At 37.1% G+C, this 16,950-nt stretch overlaps 2 protein-coding genes across 2 annotated transcripts in view; both read left to right on the top strand.

Annotated features, from left to right (window-relative positions):
- The window catches only part of cdk18 (cyclin dependent kinase 18), a 42,924-nt gene extending 40,010 nt beyond the window's left edge, over positions 1 to 2,914 (top strand). Inside the window, exons 14-16 of the mRNA XM_079482639.1 lie at positions 1,743 to 1,833; positions 1,988 to 2,065; positions 2,734 to 2,914. Coding sequence (XP_079338765.1) covers positions 1,743 to 1,833; positions 1,988 to 2,065; positions 2,734 to 2,768 — 204 coding nt within the window. The 3' untranslated portion in view covers positions 2,769 to 2,914. The remainder of the gene's footprint in view (positions 1 to 1,742; positions 1,834 to 1,987; positions 2,066 to 2,733) is intronic.
- A 2,054-nt stretch (positions 2,915 to 4,968) lies between these two features.
- Positions 4,969 to 16,600, top strand: mfsd4aa (major facilitator superfamily domain containing 4Aa). Its single transcript, XM_079482630.1, has 10 exons — positions 4,969 to 5,691; positions 8,900 to 9,098; positions 10,176 to 10,412; positions 10,787 to 10,952; positions 12,055 to 12,170; positions 12,255 to 12,428; positions 13,807 to 13,954; positions 14,793 to 14,863; positions 14,960 to 15,080; positions 15,624 to 16,600. The coding sequence occupies exons 1-10, from the start codon at positions 5,456 to 5,458 to the stop codon at positions 15,737 to 15,739; spliced, it is 1,584 nt and encodes a 527-aa protein (XP_079338756.1). The 5' UTR covers positions 4,969 to 5,455; the 3' UTR covers positions 15,740 to 16,600.
- The last annotated feature ends 350 nt before the right edge of the window (positions 16,601 to 16,950 follow it).

Raw genomic sequence — 16,950 nt, 5'->3', positions numbered from 1 at the left:
ATTCAAATTATGAAAGCCGGGTAGGATTTGGGCTGGCCCAGACGACAGATTACGACCCTGTGGTCGTGGCTATTAAACGCAGTGAGAAAGACTGCAAGGCCATTGTTGGGGTCTTGCGATCAAAGACAGTTTCAGAAATTTTGCTTGATCGTAGGCCCTACACCTACTGGAATAGCCAATAAAAATGCAGCATGAAATGACGTATTGATCAACACTACATGGCAGCAAAAGTTTTAAAACGCTTTCATATTGGAAGAAAACATAATTTTCTTTTTAAATACAGTTTTGTCTCTTGTAGAAATACTATACTGTACTATAAGCTCTGCTTATAAGCTTTTCAACCTATTTAATTTGTAATTTTTGTATTATTATTTGTGTAACTCCCTCTCCTGTATTTGTTTTGTTTTGTTTTATTATTATTATATTTTTTTTGTCTTGTCTTGTCTGTTTCGAGCCATGGTAATGTTTTATTTTCTCTCTTTTCATAAATCTAGTGTTTCTTTATGTTAAGTTTCTGTTGTAACATTGTTTTGTTATAACAAAATGTTCAATAAAGCGAAAAAAGAAAGAAACAATAATAATATTGCTCTTCCGCTGCCGCCATCTTTTTCCAGCACACGTGAAAGCACAACTGCCAAAGTGTTTTTGTTCACAATTTGTGCACGCTAATGATGTTTTGTAGCTTGCGCCGTAGCCTAGGGCTGTGTCAAATACTCTCACTTGCAGTCTTTGCACTTGACCACTTGACTACTTCATGATGTATTTCCTGGCCCAAGTGTTCTAGTGGGTGTGAAGATCCCAAGTGAACATATAGTATTTCAAACCCGATGGGACACACTAGCAAGTGCAAACATATAACGTTAATTAATGTGGTGTTTCTAATTATGAGATAAAAAGCAGTTTTACAAAATACATCAAATGTGCAACACTACGTTTTATTACGAAATTATATATATAATATCTAATTGTATAGTCAAGTCAGACTTATTTTTATAGTGCTGTATTCGTATTATACCATAGCAGCTGTACCCCAAAAAGCAAAAACAAAAATAAAACGTATGTTCGCCAAACATAGAATAAATAGATATAACCTTAAAAGTATACTTGTATAATTGTAAAACTAAATGATGTGATGCATGATGGGATACACTTCACTTCAAGATAGTGTGGGTTTAGTGTGCGTTAAGGGCACTGCACTTTGGCAATTTTAAGACATTGGACAGACTTGCGCTCTTACTTCCTCTCAAGTTCCCAAGACCTCAAGTGGGGGTATTTGGACGCAGCCTAATATTCCGGATGTGCCATCATCATTGAGTGTAAATGTATGTCGTTCCCAACCTTATTAGATCCATGTGACGCAGTGTGACCTGTCCAGATATTATATAAGGTCGCTGAAATTGTCTGCAGCAGGCTTTAGTTTTCACATAGTTCGATTTTTATACCATTATTATTTATTTATTACTGACTTTTTTTTTAAATATGATAAAATTGTACATCATAACATGACTAACCAAAATGAAAAGTTTAAACGATTTCAATATTTTATGTAACCATTTATCTTTTAAAAACATCCCAAGGATTTTTTTTCAGATGTATTCAGTTCTGTACTTCTGGTGCCATTTTATGCCCAAACGTAAAGCTCGATCAGAAGCACACACACGTAACACAGACGCTACAAAAATGTAACCCACAGAGTTTCATGTTAAAAATACTTTCTCTTATTTTCTTTCATCTCTGTGCAGTATGACAACAAATGCAGGGCTTCTGCAGAGTCATCTTTGACACGTTCATACTTTTTGAGTCTGGGCGAGAGCATCCACACCCTTCCAGATAGTAAGTTCATTTGTATGTACATTTACAAAGAATCTGCTTGTGTAACATTGGCTCTGCACGAGTCTGTCTTCTAACCTAAAGACAATAAACAAGTCATTGTATTAGACAACAGATGGATTTCAGTTCTCATCCACGTGTCTGTTTAACTCTCCAGCCTCATCAGTGTTTTCCCTCAGCGAGATCCAGTTACAGAAGGATCCGGGACACAGGAGCTCGGTATTCCAGCCTCCAGGTATTCTATTCAGTCTCTTTATTCTCAGATTGCAATTCCATCCCATTTTATCATGTAATCTATTACGCCTGTTTCACATCACACGCATAAGCAAGCAGAGCTAAAGCGAAGGCACAAATAATGTTTCGTTGCTCTTTTTGAGAAAATGTTGTTTAAAATGGTCGGGCCACCTGTTTATAAACAATCCTTTGAATATAAAGTTTATAGAGCCACAAAAGAAATGATAGTGAACTACTTACCCATTGTTTGCAGACATCTGGGTTGATCTTGATAGGTTAGATCCACACGTGACCTGATGGCACTTTAATCCAGAGAACTGATGACCTCCTTGACCTCCTTGAATATTATAATATTTGATACAAATGTATCAAATATCTTTCCCCTGTAAAGCTGCTTTGGAACAATGCAAATTGTGAAAAGCGCTATATAAATAAAATTGAATTGAATTGAACTGAAGCACTTGATGTGGTTTCGGTTCCATTCCTGTAAAATAATAACTATACATGTTTATAATACTTCAGGATTGTCCACTAAAGATTAGCCATTGTGAAATGAAATAATGTAGTAAACTAGAAATATTTTCTGTATAGAACAGGACTTTAGTTGAAGCGACATACTTATTAACTTGTAGATGTGTCTAACCATCGGTCTTTTTCTCAATTCTTCAGGTCGAGGCAAGAACCGCAGACAAAGCATATTTTGAGGAAAGAATCAAAGCGTCAAGAAACCACCAGAACAAATTCAGCCACACACACACATGCATGCATTCATTCACATACACTATAAATACAGTACGTGCTTCAGTGTGAGACGTAGAAAACAGACTCGATAGAAGCAAATCAGTCGCAGATTTCAGAAAACATCTTGTCTGATTCATGACCATGTAACCAAGTTTCTGGCTGTTTCTTAAAATACTGTTAAATCTCCAATGCGGTCTCTTAAACGGTTTTATTCTTGAATCTCAGTGTTAGGCAGATAGTGACTGCAATTTATCCATCAGGGAGTCTCCTCTCAATCTGGATCGTGCGTGCGTGCGTTTGTGTGTATGTGGAAGAAACGGTAACTTTGTGTCCTACTTTTCCCATTGCTTGAGTGAAGCTTTCTTTTTGAGTTTTGCCCTTTCTGTTTAAATCCTTGCGCAAGTCTATTTAAGAAAAATGTATTGAATATTATAATATAATTCATATTTGAACCATTGAGTAGAAAACCCTCTTGAGAAGTACTTGAATTCGTATTACCATTCCTTGGGATGTTAAAGATGTTGTGAGTGATTCAGATGTCCATAAGATATTGTGTCTGATTCACCAGCCACTAAACCAGACAACTTCAATTCCTTCAACCACGTGTCTTCTCTCCAAACCTCCTCATATCTGAACTAAGATTTGACATAAAGGTTTAATTTGACATGTTTTTTCAATTAAAGGATTTTAGGAATCACTTACAGCATATTTAAATATATATATATATATATATATATATATGTATATATATATATATATATATATATATATATATATATATATATAAAGTATATATTATGGAATTAGCAAAGGTGCCTTGTGAAGACCATAAGAGACGATGGGTCCATATCACGCCTTTAAAAAAACATCTACTTCAATTTTACGAAGGATCTCGTTCCTTCCAAGTTGCACATAATCTGATGTTATTCTCACTTTAAGCCAATCGCTCCTTTGTATTTGCACATGGCATGCAAGTGTCCTCTTGAATTTAGTCCTAATGTTGTTCACCTTCTCTTGTATTTGAATATGAAAGCACTTTGACTCTTTATTGTGAATGACTTTTGCAGAGAGAAAAGCAAGATATTTTTAAGGCCACAAAGGAACAGATATATAGTTTAGAGTCAATTCTATAATATATTAGGACTTACAGAGATTTAGATTTAACGTCACGGCAGCAGTGGCACTAATTTATGTGTTTTGTGGTGAAAAATATTTTAAATACTCTATTGAAAAGAATTAATATATGTATTTTGACAAGTGTTTTCTTTATTCCCTGTGAATTTATTGCCACGAACGAGACCTTGTGATCTAAATGTTTTATAAAGGATTTAGATTTTTGTATGAAATGTGATATTAAATATTTTGTGTGGTTTGTCTATTCTATTATGATATTCTGATGCTGAATGTATCGTGACTGCAAAAATGCCAAAAATAATTAAATAATCAACTAAATAAATATGAAATTTGGGAACAATTTATTTTCTTTTAACAGTTTAAAATAGTGATTGTACTTCCTCTTGTTTATCAGATTTCACAGATAAATGAACGTGTCTGTGTGTACGCAAGCATCGTTGACATCGGGACCTGAACTAATCCGAACTGTCAGATGCAAATGAAAGAATAATAAAAAAGCATAAATATATATGTCGCCACAGACACCTGTGCGTGTTTTAGTTTGAATGCATTGAGTGGGAGGATCGAGCTATGGAAAACACACCTGTGCAGTTCACTGTGTAGCAGGCCTACCTGTCTTCTCTTGTTTGACTCGCTTGGCTTGAGTTTGAATCATTTGACTGAATCGGTTCGCTTGAGCAACAACTTTAAAGCGTTCCCGACGTCATTCCGCTCCTCGCGGCAACGTTATCTTTCTTCGTTTTGGGCTAAATTGCATAAATTACATCAAGTGGTACATTGTTGATGATTTATGTTCACCATCTTGTATTTTCCGATGCCACTAATTCACAAAAATTATTGGAGACTTGCGCAATAAACCCACCACGATGTCGTTATTTGGAGCAGCTAAATAATCGAATATTCGTCTAGCCATGATTTTAACCAAAATATACAGATTAAACAGCACTTACACTGATAAACAAGTTAGACAGATCCATTAACAGAGAAGCTAATTCATTCAATAGATAGATATGATGCAGCCACGGCTAAAGGGGCGGAGACGTCGCAGTTACGTCACGGCGTTTTAATTAACGTTTTCGTTAATCAGCTAAAGGTATTCACCTTTTACATGTTATATTATAGCCTAATATAGGCCTATCCCAGCTGCTGGAAACACCCTAGACAGATAAAATATAATATATTTATTAATCATGATTATAACATTAGCATTGTTTTATTAGCCCTATAATTTGTTTGTAAATATGTATATCAACACGTCGTAAACGATCAAACTCTAAAACCAGAGTTGCTCTTCAAGTTCTCCAGCCAAATGATTCACAAACGCTTCGCAGATCGGTCCGATTGAGTCATTTAATGGAACCGACTCAGTGATCGGACAAAAGTCATAACTCTTTAAACTCAACGCACAAACACGCGTCTTCCCTGGTGGTGTTTTTTTCTCACGCCTGAAACGATGAATGTCACTGTGTGATGTTGAAGAAACACCTCGACAGCTCCTGCACGAAGTTTGTCCAGTATGAAGCATTTGATCAATGAACGGATCTGCGCTTTATTCCGCGATAACTGGCAGCACACTTTAACCTACTGGAGCGTGTTCTTCAGTTTTGGACTCTGTGTGGCTTTTCTTGGTCCGACCATACTGGACCTGAGATGTCAGACCCAGTCCACGTTACAGGAGATCACTCTCGTCTTCTTTTCTCAACAGTTTTTCCTCTTTATTGGAAGCACCATTGGAGGATTCTTCAGTAAAACGTGAGTATTGTTAAGAGATGAATATCATTATTGTAAATACATAACAGTTGTTTCACATTCGGGAACTATTTTAGTTACTTCGCAGAAAGATGCGAATTCAAAAGTTTATATTTATCACTGTTGTTATATTTAAAATATTGACTAACAAGTTAAACTTTATTGACATTTACATTTACATTTAGTCATTTAGCAGGCGCTTTTATCCAAAGCTCGCGGAGTTATCTATAATTTTAGGATTAAATGTTATGGATTTCTGATTCTTGGATCAGATTGCAGGTTTATTTCCCCTTTTATTGTTATTTTTTCTTGGTTAAGTAAAATGTTTACTATTGTTACTTGGTTTACTTACAACGATAACAAAAGTGGACAACGCTTCCTTTGTTTCCCTCTTTTCAAAAACCTTTCAAAGAAATGAGACCAAAAACAGGGAATGACACCAATTGCTTTCATTCATAATTCTGTGGCTTTTTGACTTTGGATCGGTTGTTTTTCATGTATCATTTAAACTTGATAAAATAAATAGCTTTAATAAGACGCTTTAAGTCATCATGACATCATTATTTTTCTTTTAGAACATTGACCGATGAGTCTGGGGGAGTTTGTAACCAAAGAACCCATTCATGGTCTGTGTTGTGGTCAAGTGCTTATTAAAGTCATACTTTCTTCATGAGGATACATTTAATTCTGGACTCAAGCCACGAGACACGTGAAGGCTTTTTGCATGGCAGACAAAGAAATGCTTAAAAAACTCACATGTGAGCTAAATGTCATGCATTTTATAAACTATGTGAAGGTTTGCTGTGTAAACCCCAAGCGTGTTATCTCCCTAATACAGAGGGTTTATGCAGAATACAGAACATGTTGCAAATGTTGCGTTTATCCTAAACTTGGGAAATGTCTGGTTTCTCTGTACTCAAAAATCTCACCACAACCCTGTAACCTGTCACGACTTCTGACTTCCTCAAGTGTTTGTGAATTATTGGCGCGCTTATCTGTAGACACGTCTTAGTTCATTTGGGTTTCTGTATCCATTAGATAACACTAGAAATAGTGTAGGTAGGGTATATCCTGAATCCTTTAATTCAGGATGTGCTTGGCCATACAATTAGTCATCTTTATTTTTTCTCATCTTTTATTTTTTGTCATTTTGAAAGACCAATATAGTTATCTGGTAGAACACGTGCCATAGGATATAAATCATAAAGTAAGTTATCAATTGTTTGTTTAGAAGTAAATACATCCTTGACGTGGTTATCTCTGCTATGATGTGAGAATCTTATAGTTAGGTTTGTGTACACGGTTTACAACAGGGAAAGGTAGTCTTGTGTTTGCCTACCCTTTCCCTTGTTTTAGTTATTTTCTGATGCTCGTGTCGTCTCAGATTGGAAAACATTCATGGTCAATAATCGCCTATTTTTGTCTAATCGGGACTGGAAGTGTGGGAGGGGGTTCCACTTTAAAGTGGTGAGATTATCTGGGTGGAAATGCAAAGGAATCGTCAAAAAATACTAGTAACAATGACACTTTGGAGTTCCACTTTCTCATTGGTCATTATCCGCTTGTTAAGCCTGACGTCACGCATCACCAAGGAAGGCCATATACTGTTTCCAGGTCCAAATGCTCAATAAAATGCTACAGAACCATAAAAAATGCTTATATACGCTCATGGCGAGCTATAAAACGCGGAAATCAGCGATCCTAACCTTTATCTTCATAACGAAATCCCACATGGACCGTCAGCATTTTATTTTTCATAATTTATTCAAATATTGATTTTGTGAGCCTGGTGATAAACAGCTGTTTTAGCAGAAGCCCCGCTTGAAATGAATAGATGCTTGGACCCGAAAAAGGTATTTCTAATGTCACCCTTAAAAGAGATAATGGATAGTTATCCAAAAATCTGTCATCATTTACTCACCCTCAGGTTGTTTCAAACTTCTATACATTTCTTTGTTCCAATGAACACAGAGTTCTGTTGAACACATAATGAGATATTTTGAAGAATTTAGGAAAACAAAGGGTTCTTTGAGAGAGTCACCTTTGACTACCATTTAATTCTTACTATGGTGGTCAATGATGTCCCGGAACGGAAAATAGCTGACATTCTTCTAAATATCTTTCTCTGTGTTCATCAGAACAAAGTCATTTATACAGCTATGAAATGAGTAAAGGTGAGTAAATGATGACATAATTTTCATTATTGGGTGAACTATCCCTTTATCAACCGAATATCTAAGCTGCATCTAGGCATGCGCCGGACGGTTACCAGTTTCAAGGTATACCGAGCTTTGAAAGAGTAAAGGTTTCAAAACCACTAAGATTTTCAGTGATACCATTTCTAAGCTATGAGCTGTGTTTACACCGAATGAATTAAATCATCGCTTAAAAATAAGATGCGTTGTGTCCAGTTAAAAGACAGTTCCTTGAAAATGCAAATGTAGTGTTGTCAGTGTAATAACGCAATACATGGTAGTTTTGCTTAAAGTTATCATACTGTCAAAATCTCATACCGGCCAAGCTGTAAAATGCCAGTTAAAATGCGTCTGTCTTACAGTGTATTGATGTTGCAGTTTAGTTCTTATCGCCTCATTTCGCCTTCAATGTTTTACATTGTTGATTTTTGCAGTCACCCAAAATTATTCTTGAAATTGAGGACAAATGTATTGCTAAAGGTTCCCCCAACATAGACTTTCTGCCATTTCCATCTCTGTCTAAAACATTTTGAATATCTGCATACATTTGTGTCCGGTTGTCCTGCACATAATCTTTATCATCCTTTATGACCTACAGCCCTGAATATATTTAAACAAGATAACATTCTGTTTTGTTTCGTTTGGTCGTTGAGTCTGTTGCTTAAAACTTAAGACTTATAAAACAAATGAAAAAACTTGCATGAATGTAGAAGTGTTAGATATCTTCTATCATGTAGCTGTAGTGCCACTTGATAAGTCGTGTAAGCAGAATTTTATTGGGCCAAGGTGAAAATAAAGTCAGTGATATTCATGCCTTAGGATATTTCACGTTGAGAATGTTTGAAACTTTCCTTTGTATGTAACAGCATGATAAAGTTTTCCCCCTTAAGAAATGAACAGTACTTTTCATGTGCGTTTGCATAAAGAGTAGAAACGGTCTTCCCTCGTGGGTCACATGAGTTTTATCTTCTTCACGTTTTTTATATGTATAAAGCACATTGTTTCCTTTTTCTCAGGCTTTCGTGTTCTTTATCGGCATTGGCAGTGTCCACTCTCATCATCTCTGTGGTGTTTGCCATCATCCCACTATGCCATCAGTTGCTAATGTTGGCATTTGCCCTGGCAGTGTCTGGTCTTGCCATGGGCGTCATTGACACCATATCTAACCTACAGCTGGTCAAGATCTACCAGAAAGATTCCACTGTATTCCTGCAGGTGGGCACTGAAAGCTGGCCTTATTTATTGACTAAATAGACATTTCTATCTAACACAAAAGAAGATATTTTAAACAACGTTGGTAACCAAAGAACACTGAACCCTAGTGACTTACATTGTGCCACTGAGAACCACTGAGACATTTTCAAAATAAAATCTTCTGTATTCCCGAAGAAAAAGTCATACAGGTTTTGAACTTCGTGAAGGTGAATAAATAATTGAATAGAATTGTAATTTTTTGGGGTAAACCTTAAAGCCCAAGCTGCACTTTTTCTTAAAAATAAGACCTGAGGGTCATACAGGATGTGCATAGTAAAGTTTGGTGTGTGCAAGAAAAATTGTGTCAATATTATCTTGGTCACATGACTAGGTCATCAGGGCCTTTAACATAGAGAATGTTAACTAATATAATAAGGTCCAGCTGGTGCAGTTTTTGTTAGTTTTAAGTCATTTGCCCTATCTCATACTATCCCTTAAACTTTAAAGCTACCGTTATGATTGGAGGATACAGAAAAGAGGACGCAAGTTTTGCTTCCCAAGTCTTCATTTTTCTTTTTAAATATCGCAATATTATTGTACCGCAGACACAACACCGAGGTATAACCGCACCGTAGATTTAGATATAGTTACATCCCTATATTTACAGAACTTTAAAAAAAAAGGAATGAATCACTTAAGGACACTTATTTATTCACTCTGATGTCTGCTAAAACCTCTATATGACGCTCTCGGCCGTGGAACACAAAATGAGATATTTTGAGAAATGTCTCGGTGGTCTTGTGTTCGTACAATGGACGTCAACGGGGGCCACTGTTGTTCGGTTACCAACATTGTTCAAAATATCTTCTTTTGTGTTCTGCGGAAGAAGGAAGTAAGTCGTACAGGTTTGGAATGACCAAAAAAATCATATTTGCATTACCATCTATTTAACCTGTGGCAAACGGAAGTGCTTTATTTAACTTAAGATTTTTGAAAGTCAACTATCCATTTTATCCTTATTCCGCTTTCAAAACTTTACATTCTGGTAACACTGCTGTTGATTCTTCTTCTGTCTTTGTCCTCTCTGATCTCTCCCAGGCTCTTCACTTCTTTGTAGGTCTCGGGGCATTGGTGAGTCCCCTGATCGCCGACCCATTCCTCTCTGAGACCAACTGTGTGATCGGAAACAGCAGCGGGAATGCGACGTCACTAAGACATCTGAGGAACAAGCTGGCAGGCAGAACAGTTCACAACGTGTCCAACGTGCACCTGCACACCGACGGCGAGGTCATCACAAACGTTTCCTATGCGTTCTGGATCATGGCACTAACCAACGTAAGAGAGATCCGTCCGAGTCGGTTTCCGCAGACTCCGTCTCATGAAAGTAGTGTGTATACTAAATGTTCTGTCAGATGAAGGACCAGCAAGGAGAGATGAATTTGAATACAAGAAACTAATCTAGATCGTCTCCTTGGCAACTGTCTTCCATCTATCAATTTTTGCATATCCATCCGGTATAATGTTGTCCAGTATCTGCTTTACCTGAATCGGATATTGATAGTATATAAATAGTGATGGTGCAGTGTACTAACAACATAAGTGTCAAACCTAACAACTAGGGCTGATTTGGCTAAAAATCTCATGATTGAAAGATGGAAAGATAGAGGGTAATGTCTGTCTATATGACTTGCTCTCATTTCTGTATTTAGCTGCCTGTACCCATCGCAATTTTCATCCTCATTTACCGCGAACGGGTGTTTTCATGTACTTCGAACCCCAGTCGTCGCCTGCTAGATGGAGACGTGCTGGCCATGAAAACCTGGGGAACCACAGGACAGTTAGATGACAGCGACCATCAGAACGAAATACCTAAAAGTAAGACGTTTTAACCCAATATGTACTTGCTGGATATCATGCAACAAATTCTTTATATTGCTTTTTTTATATGAATTATTTGTCAAAACGTTAAAATGGGTTAACTCATGCTAATTCAGTCAAATAATGAGTCAAGAGACAGACTCATTACTTTAATTTGTCACATGGAATATACAGGCGCGGAAAAAAATGAAGATACCATTTCAAAATTATTTTCAGTTTTTCCGAATGTACTATATATAGGTATGTGTTTACGTTTCATGTGTCTTGTCATGTTGTCAGTCGTTCACTTGCTGTTGCATTTACATTAAGTCATTTAGCAGACACTTTTATCCAAAGCGACTTTCAAAGAGTTCGGGGAGCAATAAGCGATATGTCACAGTACATTAGGTGCTTATACAAAGTTACTAGTTTCAACAAAAACAAGACCTGTTGAGAGAAGAGAGAGGGTTAGTGTACTTTTTTCATTTCTCTGTCAAGTATTCACAGAAGAGGTGTGTTTTAAGTAGTTTTGTTTTAAGTAGTGCCCTTACGAGAATGCAATACAAGACGCCGCTGGTTTGCTGAACGCAGGGTTCTTGATGGGGTGTAGGAAGGTCTGAAAGTATGCCGGCGCAGATCCAGTGATAGTCCTGTAGGCAAACATCAGTCACTTGAATCTGATCCGGGCTTCAACCGGTAGCCAGTGGAGAGAGATGAAAAGAGGTCTCAGATGAGCCTTTTTGGGCTGTTGGAAGATGAGGCGTGCTGCTACGTTCTGAACCAGCTGGGGTGGTTTGATAGCCTTTGCAGGAAGAGCATTGCAGTAGTCCAACCTGTTGGGTGACTTTGTCACTTCTTAGATTTGATTTTGTCGAAATAGACACAAGATTGGAATGACCACATTAAATCAGCATTTCTAGAATTTTTGAAATGGTCTCTTCATTTGCATTATCCCATTGCATTATGGGATACAGTGACTGTCAATGTTGTGAACATATTCTTGTGCGTCTTTATATTTTCATTTAAGCAACAGCCAAACATAAAAGTCTTTCATAAAAGCAAAAAAGTACACGTTTGTAATCTTCCTCTGTATATCCAAACCCTCCTGACATCTCCACAGGCCATGTAGACATGTTCGACTGTTGTCTCCTTGGCAACAAGCACGGGCTTCCTCTTTCTTTCTATGGGATTCATATCCTCGGGGGTTTAGTGCTCCTGTTCTCTGACGGTATTGTGGTAAGCAGGATTAGTTCTTCTGTCATTTAAAAACATTGGGTTCATTTATTGCATTCATGTTTTATTTAATCTCACGTACCGCAGGGCTCATACACAGGGTTTGTCTATGCCTACGCGGTGGCGCCCCCTATGAATCTACCTCACAAAACGGCCGGCTACTTGACGTGCGTCTTCTGGGCGGCCATAACGGTGGGCCGTCTGTCTGCTATACCGCTGTCTTATCGCTGTAAGCCCATCCGACTCCTCACCGTCAGCCAGGTATGATCTTACTCTCTACGAACCATTACTTTCACATTTATGCTTTTTTTTTACTTAGAAGCTATGTTTTATCAGTATGTGCGTCACCTGGGACTGACCCAAAGATCCTTTAAGAACCACAGGAACAACATAAAAGTCAATAATAACTGAGAGTCACAAGCATCAGTCTAACTGTGTAATATCAATTCTTTTGATAAACATTTCAGCAAACCGCACGTAATAACAAAAGGGACAATGATTCATCGCTTTACACACCAGTTAGACAACATCGTCCTGTCTGTTGTTCACAATACAAGTGTGCAGAGGTTAAACTTTTTTTAATCCTTTATTATGACTTTGATTAACAGCAGAAAGGCAAAATTAACATTCATCCTCCACGATCTGGAGTGAATTATACATCGTAAATTCTACGTATATTGCAGAGGTTAAACTAAAGCAATACACTATAAAACAATAGTTTGTCTTGTTTTTCAATTCGATTATCTAAATGTCTTTAAAATAAGAAATACTTACATAAAGTAACTTTTACTTTTTTCTGCAGGACACAAAAAATATTATTTTGGGGATGTTGGTAACCACACAACCCCATTGACTTCCATTGTATGAACACAAAACCACCGAGGCATTTCTCAAAATATCTTCTTTTTTAGGTTTTGAATGACATTAGGGTGTATAAATGAAGGTTTCTTTTATTTTGGGGTGAACTATCATTTTAAGACACGATTTTATGTTTTGCTTTCAGAGAAATCTAAAAATGTCTTTAAACAACAAAACGCTGCTTGCGGGTGAAGAGAAATGATCTTATTCAAAAGAGAAAAGAAGAAAATTTTTCTTCCCCCATTGGTAAGCAGCTTTTCTCGGTTAATCATGTCTGAAATCCAGATATTATTGCGCCCGTCATTTATTTTTTTGACTCAAGGGAACTTAACTTGCGAGGATGTTTAGATAATTGATAAAGAACAGACCAACATCACCATGTGTTTACTTTTTATGTGTTTACCGAAATAAAAAAGCCATTTTTTATAGCAGATCTATTTGATTGACAGTCTGCCCATTATTCTCCAGACTCTCGACAGATAAGTGTCTCACAAAACGCGCTTTACGCATTCGAAATCTGCAAACCAGTCATTGCCATAGAGGTGTGCCCAACCGTCAATGCACCACGGGAAACTGTGGACGGAAACAAACATCCTTGTTCTGCATCCTGCTCTCTCATGTCCATATTGGAGAGTTTGTCTGGCATGACTAGACTCTGTCTTTATTTGTTTCTTTGGCACTAAAACTAACAGCACGTCACTTCTGTTTCTAACATGACAGAGCGGGTGTTTGTCTCAAATGCTTCACTGGTCCAAATGCAAACCATTCTTCTTTTGTTTAGGTGGGTGTGATAGTCACGCTTCTCCTGCTGCTGGTTTTTTCAAACAGCATCGTGTTCCTCTTCATTGGCACCTGCTGTCTGGGCCTTTTCATCAGCAGTATTTACCCCTGCATGCTGGCGTTCACCGAAGACGTCCTGGAATACAAGGGTACTGTGAGACGCAGACAGCTACTGTTTTGTCGTTTTGAGGATTCAGTATTTACTCAAGATTTACAACTGAGTTGAAAGCAACACGACCCACCTAAGGATTCACGCCCTCAATCCTTTCTATTGACGTAACGCAAGGCTCGGCTTGACGGGTGTTGCGTCTTACTGCAGAGACATTCCTTTTGTACGCAGCGATCGGAGTCACGGGGGTATGAAGTATTGGGAAATAAATGGCTTATTACTACGAACCCTCTGCATAGTCTAGCAGTAGGGGACGGTTAGGGCAGGGCGATGAAAATATTAGTAATGAATGTATGTGAGCCGCCTCACCAGGATCTGCAGGTTTGGGCTGTAAATTCACAGACCGGTTGCAGGTTTCGCAGATGTATAAATCATGCGCTGTGGAAAATGCAAAAATGAACAGACGGCATATAACAAGCCAGTTGATCTCAAAGTTTTCAGATGAAGTACAACCCACTTACCGCAAACTAATCGCATGTATACAGCAATAAAATTAAGAGGTTTTTTTGTACATCATTTTATTATTCTGTAAATTTAGTAACTTATTTAGTTTGGGTGTTCGTGAACTATTACGTGTAAAACTCTATTAATATTGCACATATATCGCATATTCTGTTTACATTTTTTTGTTTTATCAATTTCCTCTCAAGTCACACCACAAATGCATAACACATTTTGAGAACCACTGCACTTTTACAACCTTTAGCACACTTTTAACCAAAGTGACTTGCATTTACACTTTATATTTTATGTGTGTTTTCTGAGAATCAAACCCACGACCTTGGGTGCTGCTGTTGCTAACATGATCATCTTTTTAGGCTGCGCCACAACCGTTCTGGTAACCAGTGCGGGAATGGGAGAGATGTTACTTCAGGTTCTTGTCGGATCGGTAAGTCTGAGCACCTCGACGGATCATATGCTCTACATAATTTTTATTTGTACCGATTTGGTCATCGTTTTGATCTGATGTCTTTTCCGGACGCAGGTGATGCACAATCGCGGCAGCTATAGCTTCCTGTTGAGCGGAATGATCTTCGGCTGCTTGGGATTTACATTCTTCATATGGCTGTTCTTTGTTCAGCAAAATCACAAAAGCTTCACTGAAGGTTTGTCGACCCCGCAAACACACATTTACCTGTAGTTGTGTTTGAAACATAAACTTGAAGGTTGTCTTATGTAATTTTCTTTAAAGTTGAATGACGTCAAACTGACATTTAACACAAAATTGTACTTGAAAGGTGAAATTATAAATTCTTAAAATATTATGGTAGCAAATCTGGGTGAAGATATTTAAAATATGTTTTTATGTACTTGCTTTGTTTTTCAACCAAAACAGGTTACAAATTGAAGCTTTAAACATTTGGCTGAATTAAAAAGAAAACCATTTGCAACCAAAGAAAGTATATCATCAGACTCTGCATCTTATACACTGCCATATTTAAATTCATTCTGCAGATTTTATTTCTACCTTGCAAAGTATACTTGATGATTTATTAAACTAATAACTCAATGAAACATAATAATAACTTAGTAAACTAATAATCACGGCAAACAGATTCTGTTTAATTTACCGAACCACTTTGACGGTTTACTTGCAGTATGCAGACTTCCCTTGAGAATGTACCTTTTCGATATTTTTTTTCATACAGCTTTACCCAATAATTCTCGGTTGGAAAGAATTGAGGAAAATGGGATCAAGACCTGCTCTGGTGCTGTGCTGAACTCATTGGCGATCTCCGAGCAGAAATCATCAATCGATCCATAGCAAAAGCGCTCGGAGGTCATCCACCGAGACGATGGGTGAAAATGACAACCATAAAGGGACGAAGGACCTTGTGACCTTCCTTTCATCAAAAGAATATATCTGTGCACTAATATGCAAATCAATGAAGATGTAAAGGTTTGATTTTACAGCATATTTGGTCACTGAGAAGTGTTAGAAATCAGGGATCTTGAACAAAAGATTTATTTTTGTATTTAGATACTTTTGATAAATGAACAATGCGATGAAGGATATTGTATTGTTGTGTAGACATCACAAAAAAATTAAGCTCAGTGAAACTTTGTGCAATAAAGTAACTTAGTCAAAACAAATTATATGTATAATAGATTTTTTTGTGCTCATTGTTTGAAACAATTTGATCAGTCGATGCTCGTATGTAAGTGATGATTTGGAAAGGATCAAACTCAGAAGAATTGTTCTAGGCTCATATTTTGGGGTCTCGTTTGCTCTGCTCTACCCTTATTCTCCCAGCCATCAAACTTGTTTATACATTAGTTGCCAATGTCTTGTATTGCCATCCTGGAAGAGTTTTCTCATATTGTGTCCTGCATTGAGGTCTAATGGTCCTCTGAAGTACAGGTGGGTGAATCTAACTGCCTTGTCAGCGTAGTTTATTAAGCTGCGTCAGACGTGTTATAGTGTCAGCTGTGAAAACACAGAAACTGAGTCATATTTAAAGTTTTTTTTATTAAAACTGTCCTTCCCTTCTGACATCCACAGATTGGTACAACATGTACGGTAATAAACACATCTGTAAACATTTGAGTCTGAAAATACATTTGCACAAAAATATCGAATAAAACATTTGGTGTCGGTGTCGTATCATAAAACACTTTTACTTTTACATTTTTACATAGTCCCTTTTTTGCTAAGTGCAGAAAAGTTAAAGCACATCAATAAAAGGGCTAAACCTGTATCGAATCCAGAACATTTATCTCATTATTAAACTAATTAAATACAGGAGTTTTTGGTTTTCTGCAATGAAAGCAAAATCTTTATATAGCGAGATCACAAAACACGTTTTTCTGGAAATTTGTTTTTAACATTTAGAAAATATTCTCTGTGCAGCAAAATCTTGGATGCATAGATGCCTAATGTTTTTATCCAAAACAGTTTTTGTAGTAGGTGTATCATTAACAAAATAAGAATCTTACTTTACAACAGATTCCAAAACATCCAAAAGTGCTTGGGAA

This window comes from Barbatula barbatula, assembly GCF_947034865.1.
Source record: "Barbatula barbatula genome assembly, chromosome: 20".
Classification (NCBI taxonomy): Eukaryota; Metazoa; Chordata; class Actinopteri; order Cypriniformes; family Nemacheilidae; genus Barbatula; species Barbatula barbatula.
The sequence above is the reverse complement of the archived record's forward strand: the minus strand, read 5'-3'. Positions and strand labels throughout refer to the sequence as shown.